Source organism: Aedes albopictus, chromosome 2 (assembly GCF_035046485.1).
Source record: "Aedes albopictus strain Foshan chromosome 2, AalbF5, whole genome shotgun sequence".
Lineage (NCBI taxonomy): Eukaryota > Metazoa > Arthropoda > Insecta > Diptera > Culicidae > Aedes > Aedes albopictus.
Genome location: NC_085137.1, coordinates 341,015,173 through 341,028,687, shown reverse-complemented (window position 1 = coordinate 341,028,687; position 13,515 = coordinate 341,015,173). Strand labels below are relative to the sequence as shown.

Below are 13,515 nucleotides of genomic sequence, written 5' to 3'. Positions count from 1 at the left end.
TAGTTTTTAGGTTATCTATGGTGTTTCACAGTAAATTTCATGTGGCAGTTGAAATGAGAGCACAACACGATAAATATTTTGCCCGAAAAATATGATGGAGCCATCATGTTTCGAGTTTGGTCACCTGTTTTTTAAAGAATTTATTGAGAAAGAGCAAGCGCCTAGACAGCGTGGCATAGAAATGGCATCCATAAACGCTGAATTGCTTTTGTTACAGTTCTTTCGAAACCTCTTGCAGGGTGGGCCAACTGGCTAGATTTTACTCTTCGTGAGGTTATGATCGTAGATATAAAGTCGAAACTATCTTGACCATGGCTTTATGAAAGTCGTTTTATAGCAACCTTGTAGTATTTGATAAAACTTGAAATGTTACTTGGGTTCTGACTTCAGCTAGATTTAGGAGGTATGTCCCGAGCGTCTGTTCACCAAGGAGGTGCGGGTCAAACAGCGTCTGTTGTGGCATCCAGCGGCTGAGTATGAAATGCTTCTCCACCGCAAGCTATACCTAAGGTGGCAGCCCCACTACGGTGGATAGAGGGTCTTAGGCCAACAACCAACTGTTCTCGAAACCCAAAAACCGTTACAGAAACCGAAAATGAAAGATTACGAACTGATTCAACGGACTTTTAGCGCGAAACAACGGACAAGAATTGAAACTTGGAATGTATTAACTCTAGCCCAGCAGGGCAAACTGGCAAAACTAGCCAATAAGGCATGGCAGGTATGAAGCTTGAGATCATCGGACTGAGCGAAGTCCGTTGGCCGAACTTTGGAGAACACACAGATTAGCGTTGGGTCAAACTCTGATATACTCTGGCCTACGAGATGAACATGCTCGCCTCGCCACCGTAAAGTTGGTTACCGGCTCAGCGCTCACCAGAGATACCAGATATACAGATTTTTGACCTTCTATACAGACAAGATACAGAGTACAGAAAAATTACAGATTTTCAAAATGTGATACAGATTTCTCCAAAAAGCATAAAAGTTATTTTCAATAAATTGAATTAATAATGTACACATTTCTGCTTGAACTTAGAAGAATTTATGAAAATTTGAGCTTTTTCACATGCGTCTTAGTGAAATTAATACCAATGAAAATTCAAAACAGTAAAAAGAAGTACAATTTTATTAGTTTCCACTGAAATTTTAGGACTCTCGGTGTCTGGTTTAACCTAAAACGGTATTATAGAAAAATCTGTTTTGATACAGACTTTTGTTAAAATAATCTGGCATCTCTGGCGCTCACACCCACGCTGCGCTCATGAAGTGAGAACCTGTTAATGAGAGGATAATTGTAGCCAGATTCAGAACACGCGTTCGAAACTTTACCATGATTCAATGTTACGCACCAACCGATGCTTTTTTTTCAATTAATTTGACTATTTTTCGTTGACCAACGTTAATTGATTTTGCAGAACATTCTTGATGTTCGAAAACACATCCACAAGCATACATTCATATAGGGTATGTGTGCCATCAGTAATCTCACGCTCCCATATTCATCCTATTCGAAAGTAAGCTATTACGGCACCGATTGATTCCGTTCTTTTTTGTTTTCATGCGTGCTCACTTCTAACAAAAAATGGGAGCCACATGCTTAAGAAGGGAACCAATACCCTAGATAATAAATGTTCACAAGGCATCGTGGAATCATCGAAGTGATGCATTTCATTACTCTCTCTTCTACACTTCACAGTGAGGAATAACCAGCCAAAGTGGTTGAGTATCATTCCATTCCAACTCGCTCATGTATGTTTGTGGGATTCACGCTTGAAGGGAAAATAAAATGTGACCCAAATATTTTCGGACAAAAGCGCAGTTAAAATATCCAGAAAAAAACGGGCATCCTGCTTGTTAAAATGATCACCGAGATGAAACAAGTCGGAGTTATATGTGCTCCGTGGGATGTTCCAAACACAGCTATGATTGGCCATTTCAATTAATGAAAAGTTCTCATTATGCAGAAAAATACTTTGCTGTAATGTAATGCAAAACTAAGGTCCCCAGATCCCAATAGCCTGCAGCAGATTTGATTCGGGTTTCAATTTATCCACACGTTTGTGTACACCCTCAGTGCCGGATGAAATCTCTCGGCTCATTCATGCAAAAATGACGGCTCGGTTTAATGTTTAACTTTGCCCATTCGTATTTACAGATGAAATGCAATGAATAAAGAACATACAGTGATGCTTGTAAAAGCTGTAAAAGTTATTGATTCATCTTCTTCTTACTAATTTAACACACCAACTAGAATGGAAACTCGAACCCTAAGTGCTTTACTTCTACTTGCACACTTATTAGCTAAGAGTGTTATTTGTTAAATATTTCTTTGTATTCGTAATCGTTTAGCGAGCAAATAATATTTTGTGCCAAAAAAATTATCCATTATCAAATTAAAATTCGAACTCAGACGCCTTCGTCGAGACTTTATTGTGCAGTCACGTTATCGTGAAACGAGAAGTCCCCAATCTCCACTTTGAAGATGAAAACTGTAAAACTGATGTTTTACGTAAAACTAACACAAACTAGTCTTACATTCAATCCCACTGTTCAAATAAAAAGTACGAACTCAGCACATCCGGAAAGTATCAAGCTCATCACAAATTGATATCAAACTATAGAGCATCATCATCATCCTTGTCGTCGCTTGACGCTGCTCAACATGCTACTCCACCGCAAAGAAGGGCCTCTTTCACTGCTCATATTATTGCCGAAAAAGTAGATCCTTCTCTAGATAACTACCCGGAGACATCATATCAACCACTTCTCGGTTTCCTTCATTACCGGTTGCCGAAGAATGGGAACGGAAAAGTTTTTGCCATCATAAATTTGCGACACGAATTTTCGGAATCTTTCACATTTAAGTTTCCAGCCGGCAACATTAATGACAGCTGTTTCCCCGAGTATGATGGTGATACCAACGCCAACGAACGGGTTGGCTCAAAACGGAGTTATGTATTTCCAGCCGATGTTGCAAAAAAAAACTTACTCCGAGTGATTTGCTTGCTTGCTGACATGTGATTGGTGTGGTGAAACTTTTATCATATCATTCTCTCATTGAAGCTAGGTTCGTTGTAGAAATGAGAACTGAAATTGCGATCAAGCTGTGTTCTGAAAGGCATTTTACAGGCAGGATACGTACGGATTTTCTACGACTATCCTATGGAATATCATTAAATTTTTTCTTCAAATAAACCATCCCCCCCCCCCACAAAAAGTCCACGTGATTTATGAACAGCCCCTTTGGTAGGCGTAAGATGGTACATTCTACGTTAACTAGTGTTTGCAGTGCATATGATCTAATTTAATCGACAATTAATCTGTTTGGTTTTTTCAACGTATGCCCGCTTTGATTTCTCATTAAGGCTCAAATCTTCTCTTACTAATAGCATACACAGCATTCACTCAAACTTGTTCGGCATTGAACAACGCATCACTATGTCATCAGCTAAGTGATAAAAGTCAGCACAGCCCATTTACATTTCATAATCTAAATTGCCCGTAGTCTTCTCCGCTCATCCCAATGCTAAGAAAATGACCAATTCCGAACATGAGACCATAATCAATCATCGGCCCCTTCCTCCTCGCTAAATCCGTGTGTGTAAACCACTATCGCGCCAAGTCCAACCAGCCAAGCCAAACCAGAGCTCAACGTTCCAAGGACAAAGCTATCACTTTCACTACTCTTCGCTTTGTAAACAGTCGTTTCGCAACTGAATGGGCTTAGCGAGTGTTCTTGACCAGACTGCTTTTTTCCTGCTTCCTGTATGGGAGAATCCCATATCTTCGATCATTTTCGCACCAACTGTCGCAACCACACTGACTGACTATAGCACCGAACCCGTGTGTCGTAAAGGAACACCACACGCCGGAACGTATGAGCGTTGAATATTAACCACAGATTAACGCGCCACCACGCCATCACCGATCGGATCGAACGTGCAAACGGGTCGCGTGCATCCAGCTGAGCAAACGTTATGGATGGTGGCAATAAAACGTTTTAACATTTTGAACTAAGCTGGTTTCTGGTGGTTTCCCACGGCTATTGCCGGCGGCTTTGGTTTGGATGATGACATTGTTTCATTCAAAACGCAGCCCGTGATACGAGCACATATGGAATATATTGCGTCTCCACCATTTCATGGAAGAAAAAAAAAATGATCGATACACCTACATTGGAGGTAAATTTGATGATCATTGAAGTAGGAATAACTTTCAAAGACATTCATTATGAGGCAGCCTAAAGGGACGTTCTACCAATATGAAGAAAAAGAATAAGAATATGTGGCAGCGGTAACTAATGTAAAGTTATTACACATTTGTACTGTACAGTATGTACTGTAAAACGGGTATCTTTGACAATACGAGTAACATCTGAAGTAACTTTGAAATTGTTTTACGACCCACGCTATGTCTGAACCAGCAGATTATAAAAATCGAATGTACATCAGGTTTCTTTCCACAGTATATCAGAATTCATGCTGTATTATCATATGCAGAAACTTTTAAAATATTTCATCGGGAAAATTTTGAGTTTTTCATCTTTTTGACTGTTTTTCACACAAATTTGCATGAAAATCCCATTTTCGGTCAATTTCTCTCCCATACAAAATGTATGGAAAAATTTTCACCGATAGAAACCTTCTGCAAATTAAAAAATATAGCTAGAGTACTGATGTTTGGTGAAAATAAACCCGATGTACATTCGATTTTTATAATCTGCTGGTTCCGACATAGCGTGCGACGTACTAAGTCTAGTGCATCACTTTTTATCACACAACCATCTGTTTGACATGCTTTTATTCAAATGCTTGCTACTTGTTTACACTTTAATCAAATCTACTGAAAATGTAACGCCAGCGTGCCTGTGTGGGTCATATTGGCTATAACATCTTACTAGGGTTAATTAAAAATCATCTGCTGAAATTTTGAGTAAAATCAGATGAAAGTTCAAAAGGTTATAACATATAGGATTTTTGAATATGTTTTCTCAACATTATATCTCAACATGTACCTTGATGAAATACTTTCTATTTTAATATTTCTTGAGAAATCGACTGTTGATTTAATGTTTTGAGGTTATGGCTTTCGTCTTGGAAGAAAAACTCAAAAACGGATGAAAACTTAACAATCCGTTTTTAAGTTTTTCTTCCAAAACTGAAAGTCATAACCTCAAAACAAAATCTATTTGATTAGTTTAACAGCTTAGCTATGGCTTTCATATGCTGCAGCGTTTGAGGTTTTATGCTCACCACAAAAAAAGTATGAAAAATCTGTACACGCGTTTTTTATGCGGTATCATTATTGTCGTAAAAAAAACTTCAGTATATTTAGTTCTTACCCAAAGTGTCTTGGTGACTTTACAGTAGGCCTGTCCAAATTTTATAAATGTTCTCTGATTCACAAGTCCACCCCCATATTTTTATAAACATCCTAAAAGAAGTAACTGGTCAAATTTTCAGCCAAATCCATTGAAATTAAGAGGTGCATCAAATCAATTTTGTGTTTTTGACTATTTTTGGACTTCAAAAAATCATAACTATACTAAAACTTATCGAGAATTATTTCTTCCGGCAGAAATAGAAAGCTATACTTGTTTGCTACAAGTTCTCCGAACAACGTATGCCAATAAAAGTAAAGAAAGCATATGTAATTACCATGTTTGTAATACGAAGTACCTCAAAAGGAAGAATTTTGATAGAATTTGTTTTGGAACATCCTAATATATGTAATTCTCTTCCACTGGAAGCTATACCTATTGAGGCAGCCCCATCACGATAAATACCTAAGGTCAAAAACTTACTGTTCTCGAAACCCAAAAACCATTACAGAAACCGTAATGTTGTAATGGGTTTACAAAAATGACATGTTTGGGTGACCCCAAACTTTTGATAGGGAGTGTACGTATTATGTTGGATATTCTAAAACGGCATCATATTATCTAATTTCTTGTGATTATTTGCTTCTTTGACATCAATGCTGTAGGAGTTGAGTGAAAATTATTAAAGCCTAATGTGCCCTAAAAACACAGTCTCTGAATAAAACAAAGCTAACCAACTTTACTTTGCAAATAGTTAAAAACCTCGCCATACGAGGCTAACTCTTCAAAGACTGGTAAGTCCTGGTTTGCATACATACTAAAATTTGCAATGTATTGAAATGGTATGACTGCTAATGTTAAAACCAGGATTCTAAACTTCGTACTGGAGAGAAATCAGCAGTAAACAAGGATTATGGTAAGTTTCCGATGCATGGCCAATTATCAGTACTCCTGTTTTATATTATATAAGACAAAATACATATTATACATATTTTACATATTTTGATCATCAAAGGTGTCTTTGACTTCTGAAAGCTCTCTTATTATAATAATTCAATACAGGACCTACTAAACTATATATGCAGAGCAGGTCCTATGTACTTTTTGTTCAATTAATGCGCTCTTATCATTGAAAAACTTTTGGCCGAATATAATATGCATAATATGGTATATTTATAAACATCTTCAACTACATAAGCAGATCTTTGATATTTTTTTGTATTGGATAAATTGACACTTAAATGATTCTGTAATAAACGCTCATGTGTTAGTGTTCGTTTTGGTGTCATCCGCGAATTATTCTTAACGTAATTAGCGATTATTGCAGAAGAGACCAATTCGATTAAATTTCAGAGCGCACTGCCACGAAGCCTATTCGTTCGATTTGCAAGTTTTGGAAGGCATTAATTTTTCAAATTATGCTAGATAAATGTGATTCATTGAAATGTCGGCAGGAAGAAAGTTGTATTTTTGAGAACTAAAAAACTCAGTAAATCTTGGAAATTACAAAATCTCTAAAAAAAAACTGCAATTGATACAGAAGATTTTTATGTTCGTTCCAAATTTAACACTAAACACGACAACATCATTGATAGTGGCAACCTTTTTGTGGTATTAGTTGAACTCCCATTTTAACATGATAACAATTATTATGAGTATCATTCCTAAAACTCATCAAATTTTCCAAAAATACATAGTATACATAAGAAATTTGTATTTTTGAAAGAAAAATTCATTTAGCAATACCTTAGATAATTTTCCCGACACTTTGTTTTGAAATTGGTTTGGAATTTATTAGATAATTTTGAATCCTATTAGAAATTCCCAAGTAATAAGGCACTGTCCATAAACTACGTAGACTTTTTTTGGGCCATCTCAGAACCCCCCCTTCCCTCTCGTAGACTTTTGTTCATACGACAATTTCGGAATATGTAAGGAGCGTAGACTTTAGCCAGAGCCCCCACCGCCCCGTCCCCCCTAAGAGTCCACGTAGTTTATGACAGGCCCTATTCTGGAATTGTCAAATTTCTATTAAAGTTGTTTTAACAATTTCTTCTGGATTGTTTTAGTAATGAATTCCGACAAATTTCTTAAAAGCTTCCCTCGAGAGTTTTTTTTTTTTTTGAAGAGAATTTTCGGGAGTTCTATCAAACATTTCTTTAGATTTTTCTTTGCATTTCCGTCAGAAAAATATTGTTTTGAATGATGTTTGATGATTTTTCCAACAATTCATTTGAGAGTTTCTCTGGCAATGTCTATGCAAAACAGGGCCTTAGCAAACACCTCACGTATTTTTTTTTATATTCCTTCCGCACATGCTTTGAAAATATCCAAAACATGGTGCGGCCTCGTTGTAACGAGGATCCACGTTCGCTTTGTATGTAAATGGTCATGGGTTCAATATCCAGCCGTGCCACCTACAACTGTTTCTCCAGCTGACACAAATCCTCGATTGACATGGAGTGTCCTCTGAGCAAATGCACTAACGAAACCGTCCCAGCAAACCAGAAGTCATATAAGGATGTTAGTCTAAAGTTATATTAATGCACAAATTAAGTTAGAATTATATAAGATGCAATAACAAATTAGATTAAATCGTATACGAAGCCCACAATTTCATCCGATTTCATTTAGCAGTATTAATAATTTCAAATTTGCGTTAACAATTATATAACTTCAAGTTGACATTCTTCAACAACTTCAGATGCTTTTGTTGCGACTCCATTATAATCTTAAATGCGAGATTGCATATGAGGTAATATTTGTAAAAATTAAATAATACGGTAAGAAAATCTAGTTGGAGAGCCAGTGGATGATTAAAATTGAGATGTTTTATCGAAATATTTCGCTAGGCGCATCGCACAACTCAAACAGTTACAGATGCAGGAGAATTGAATTAGATTCACCTACCTCAATGTCCTATTGGCAGCTCCAAGGGCAGCACTGTGAAAGTACCAGCTCAGCCGTATCGCGGATCAGTAGCTGCACTGTTCTAGGTAAATGTTTCTCTCGTTCCGTGAACAAAAACCACTCAGATTCTGCTGCACAATCTAATATCAGCATAATTAAAGAATTTTAACAATTTAACAAATTTATTTCAAACTTTACTTGTAGTATCACCAACATTTTTGCTAAAATTCACACTTTCAACTAAGAGACCCTTCTTACACTTACTAAACTACCAGAAATGCCAGACACCTCCTATAATCTTGTATGGATTGTTTAAAAAATAGCTTACATATTCTGGAATATTGTATCTTTTGTTAACTGCCAAAATCGATTAACAAATGGGTAAGAAAATCAGCGAGATACGCTTTGTCTAATATCTCTTAATCAGTCGATTAAATATGCTCCGAAGTACTTGGTATTCATGGTTATGGTGTAAAAAGGACAAAAATGATATATCTACTAACTTAATCAGTTTTGGCATTAGCTAGTTATTTTGGCTGTCCGGTTCTTGCATTTTTCCCACAATATATAAATTCAAAGCTTTCATTTAACATATTGTTAGTTTTCATAAAATTCCTGTGTATTTGTAATTTGTTATTTATTATTTTGTTGAAAACAATAATCTGCTAATATACATTTTGTATGAGGTCAGTATTATTTAATTGATTGATTGATTTATCTTTATTTGAGAGACTTTCAGCCCTTGGCTGGTTCGTCTCTCCGTCAGCATTATTTATTGAAAAATAATTTCTCATATACTGGTCAAAAACTAATGCTAGATAACAAGTGAATATAATAATAAAAAAGAATTTATTGAAATACTCTTCGTAAGATATCTCAGTATTCAAATGTCGAATCGAAATAAAATTTCGGGGCCTTATACAAGGATATTGTAGCTTTCATTTGGTGCTTAGAGAACCCAAATCGGTTGACAGACGGCTGAGATATTTATTATGGTACCCTTGGTCAAAAATCTCTCAAAAAGTTAACCTGTATTACTCTCAAGTACTCTTTGAAAGATATCTCGGTAACCAACTGTCCAATCCTAATGAAATTGTATAGGGTTCTACTAGAATGTTGTAGCTTTAATTTGGTGCCAGGATAACCGAAATCGGTTGACATACGACTAAGATATTTATTATGATAGACCTGGTCAAAAATTTCAAAAGGTTTAGTTGTATAAATTGTTACCGTACGGTAACACTTTGTTTATTTTTCTACGGTGTGGGAAGATAGGGAGACCAATTGTGCAGATAGATTTTAAACGATCATTTCAAACTGAGTGTACGGTGTTGGTAGTAGAGTACTAAAACACAGATTGGTTATGTGGGTGGTGGTTGCAAACATCCAAGTGAAGTATGGTGCTATGATAAAGGAAACAAAAAGGCGAAGATTGACGAACGAAGTAGGGAGTCGGGTCTTCGGACCGAGCGAAGCGATTAACAGAGGATCAGTGATCACCCAGAGAACAGGCAAGGTGTGCCGGAAAGTATTTAGAGCCATCGAGTTGCCGCCCAAAGGACTCGTGAAGGCTGAAGTTGGCCAATCAGCATCTATACCCGAGGGTCGGTCGCCAGAGACGTCCTCCCCTGAGCCGACACGAGATCCGCCAATGTGGAAGCTGACAAGCATCTATCCACGATTTTGATGGGACACCTGACGGGCAATCTACACCATCACTTCAACTCAACCACGAACACCCCCCACCCCTTTTGGGGATGGTCCGGCCGTGTCGCCAACGAGTTTCAGGCCCCAGCACAGAACGCCATTCGACATCTATTTCGGCTGAACGTCGGACGGCCGAATTTACCTCCGCATAACCTCTACGTCATCCATCAACAGACACTGCGAAGCCCCCCCCCCCTCTTCATGGGGCGGGCCGTCAACCACCAGTACAACTAACAAGAACCTCGGACATCTGCGATCGCGTCGGGATCCAAGATCGCGGGGCAATCGTCAACTGCCAAACCAAGTTCGTTTCAAAATCCTAAGTACTCTTCGAAAGATATCTCTGTAACCAAATGTCCAATCGAAATAAAATTTCTGGGCGATCTACTAGGATGTTGTAGCTTTCAGTTGGTGCCAAGAGAATCCAAATCGATTGACAAACGACCGAAATATTTATTATGATACACTTGGTCAAAGTCTTAAAAAGTTTAGATGTACGACTCATAAGTACTCTTCGAGAGATATCTTGGTAATCTGGACGAAAAAAAAAATCAATAGCGTTCTACTAGGATGTAGTAGCATTCATTTGCTTCCAAGAGAACTCAAATCGGTTGACAGATGGCTGAGAAACGTGCGTGACTTTTTTTTGTAACGCACATACTCACACACACATACATACACACATTCACACACACACATACAGACATTTGCTCAGTTCGTCGAGCTGAGTTCATTGGTATATGAAACTCGGCCCTCCGGGCCTCGGATCGAAAGTCGGTTTTTCGAGCGATATTTATACCCTTCTTATGGGTGTAAGAAGGGTAAAAAACACAAAAAATAGGAAACTAAATCGTTTTTATTTCAATAGGCGGAACAAATTATAATGTATGGTGGAGTTATGAATTTTTAGCAGTTCCAATGCTATTACCAACGGTTTGATCTCTAGCACTGGTATTCCTAGCTCCGCCTATGTTTAGTTTCGCGGAGATGAACCATCTACCGGCTGGAAATCTCGAAAGCAAAGATAAAAAATAATAATGTTTAGTTTTTCTATTATTTAAACAACTTTTATTTTATTCAATTTAAAATTGAAATCATGAAATAGATTCATAGTTTGCTTTTGAAACGACGTTTATACATATCGTATTCCGGGTAATTGAAACCATATTAGCCAGGACTTTGCTTTCGGATATATCATTGAAAAAGCGAACATCTCACAATCCAATCATTTAATCGTAGCACCAGACAACTGCTCTGCTGTACGTATCGATCACAACTCGCTAAAACTACACACAATTTATTGGGATCCACATACAAAAGGTGATAATAGGTATTGGTTCATCTAGAGATGCTCAGATTGCTGCCCAACATACATTTTTTTGTTCAAACAAATTGATGTCAAGATTGACGTACATTTAAAAACCCTCACTATCGTATTCTTAGGGACTTCATGCATTGCGTCTTGAGACAATTGACAATGCATAAATAGATTATAAATATCCTGTCGAAAGCAAATAATTATTGCTCCACTTCTGTTAAATAATTAAAAGTACGCTGGACACAGACATTTCACTTGAGCTAGATCTATTAATTCTCCATAGTTTAGCATTACGCTAAAACCACACAGTACATAGTAAAATACGCGAGACGAGACCTTCTCATAGCTTTGAACTTTATCAAATATGTATGTTCAACAATCACAAAATCAGCTCTAGCACCACAGAGAACAGACATCCAGGCTAGAACAAATTTTATTCGGAAAGTTGTGTAAGGATTTGAATCTTTACTTGAGTAAGGTTGCAAACCAATACACGATGACAACACTAACGCCACCAAACACCATATAGCCACAGTCAGTGGTGAATTGAAATATTTCAAGTGGTGAATTAAATTAGTATGGGAAATTACCCGATTGCAGCGCCACACTATTGCCACTTGTGTTGCCGATTTCAAATGGCCGTTATATTCCTTACACAGTTTCGGAACTGGACTTGGATGTCTGTTCTCTGTGCTAGCACCTACAAAATCGTAAAATTTGCAATAATTCCTGGAATGCAACCTTACTTATTTTATTAAGGAACATTGTGCATCATAAATAGTACAAGTCCAGTTGATTTTATGAATGAGTAACTGCAAAACATTTTTGAGATTGTCTGGAAATCATGCACTGACGAGTGGATCTCAAACATGTTTTAGTGTTGAACAATATGACCTGATTGGGTTATAAAATGCATCCGTAGTTCTAACTTAATCGTTGTTGTTCATAGTTTTACGTCTGTTTTCTAGTCCATAACCCATTGAATTGTTCCATCACCTACAGCAGAGTTCATAGTACTTACTCCGCACAACATCTCCATTTTCGGGAACCGTAGGTGGTGGAATTTCGGCTCCATGGCAAGCGCAAACAAACGCCACCACCAACAGCAGTGTAAACAAGTTGAACTTCATTTTTTACGACCCTCAAACTGCAGTCGGCAGCGGAACGACGGTTCGATGACGGGTTCGACGTGATGATGCGACGTGGGCAGAGCGATGCGATGTGTGAGATCGCAGACACGCGCTGTTTTGCTTGCGGTTCACAATTCTCCGCTCCAAAGCACCACAACACCGGAACGGACACGTTAACGCGTAACAATGAGTAATGAACTGGACACCGTTTCCGAAATAACGAATCTGTTTTCACAGAACTTCAACCGGCACTCAATTCTCTCGCTATTGTCCTGCAAATCGCAGCAAAAACAGTTAATCTTCCCGAAAAACACCCGGAGCAATTTTCACTGTGTTCTTAATTTGCTTTTAGCGGCCGGTTTCACGCAGCCACACTGCCTATCACGTTGCACGATTTATGGGTGAAAATTTTCGGAAGCAGCGCGAACAAAAAGCGATCGCACACCAAATTGCCTAGTGTCGCGTGAATTTTAGTCACCACCGTTTTTTTTTTCTATTCTCAATTCCTCCCGTACTTCAGGTACCCTTTTTCACTCAATTTGTTATTGGTTGCCTCTCTATGCGGCTGCTCGACTGACGACTGTCGGGTGCTTATGAGTAATCAATAGCTTTTATAGAGGCAAGCTAGAGGCGCACTATATTAACGATGCGGTGCGGTTTCATTTAGCACTGGCAAACGACTACTGCCGTCACACGCGTCGTAGGTTCCCGAGCTCAACCCAACTAGCTAGGTAGCTGATATCAACTTTGCATGAGCGCCAATTAAAAAAACATAAACAATTCATAGTGCTGTTCCGATTCGAATTCGTCTGTTTGGAATTGAGATTAAAGTTTTGCGAAGCTAAATTGGTTTCAAATGTGATGTAACATTTTGAAAACAAGTAGGTAAGTACTTGTAACGGAAACCCTATATGCATGGGACAATTATGCGTAGAACGGCAATATAGAACTCATTACTTTCCGACATGCAGTAACCAAGCATAGCTCAGTTGGTTTGGGCGATGCTACAAAGTAAGAACATGATAAGGTACAGTTCAAAACCATTGCGTTATAGGAATTTCTAGTAATTTCCCTGTCATATGACTTAAGTGCTCAAAATGTTTTTGTTTTCTTTGGAATATAATAGA

General features: G+C 37.9%; 1 protein-coding gene across 3 annotated transcripts in view; it reads right to left on the bottom strand.

Moving 5' to 3' along the window:
- The window catches only part of LOC109431702 (U-scoloptoxin(19)-Sm1a), a 65,576-nt gene extending 52,497 nt beyond the window's left edge, over nucleotides 1-13,079 (bottom strand). For 2 of the 3 annotated variants that reach the window (XR_003895603.2, XM_062852628.1), the window contains exon 1: nucleotides 12,280-13,079. Coding sequence is in view for 2 of the 3 variants with exons in the window: in XM_062852628.1 (XP_062708612.1) it covers nucleotides 12,280-12,388 (109 nt within the window). In the remaining variant the exon portion in view is untranslated. The remainder of the gene's footprint in view (nucleotides 1-12,279) is intronic. The other variant, XM_029866077.2, reaches the window with a different exon arrangement.
- Between the last annotated feature and the right edge of the window lie 436 nt (nucleotides 13,080-13,515).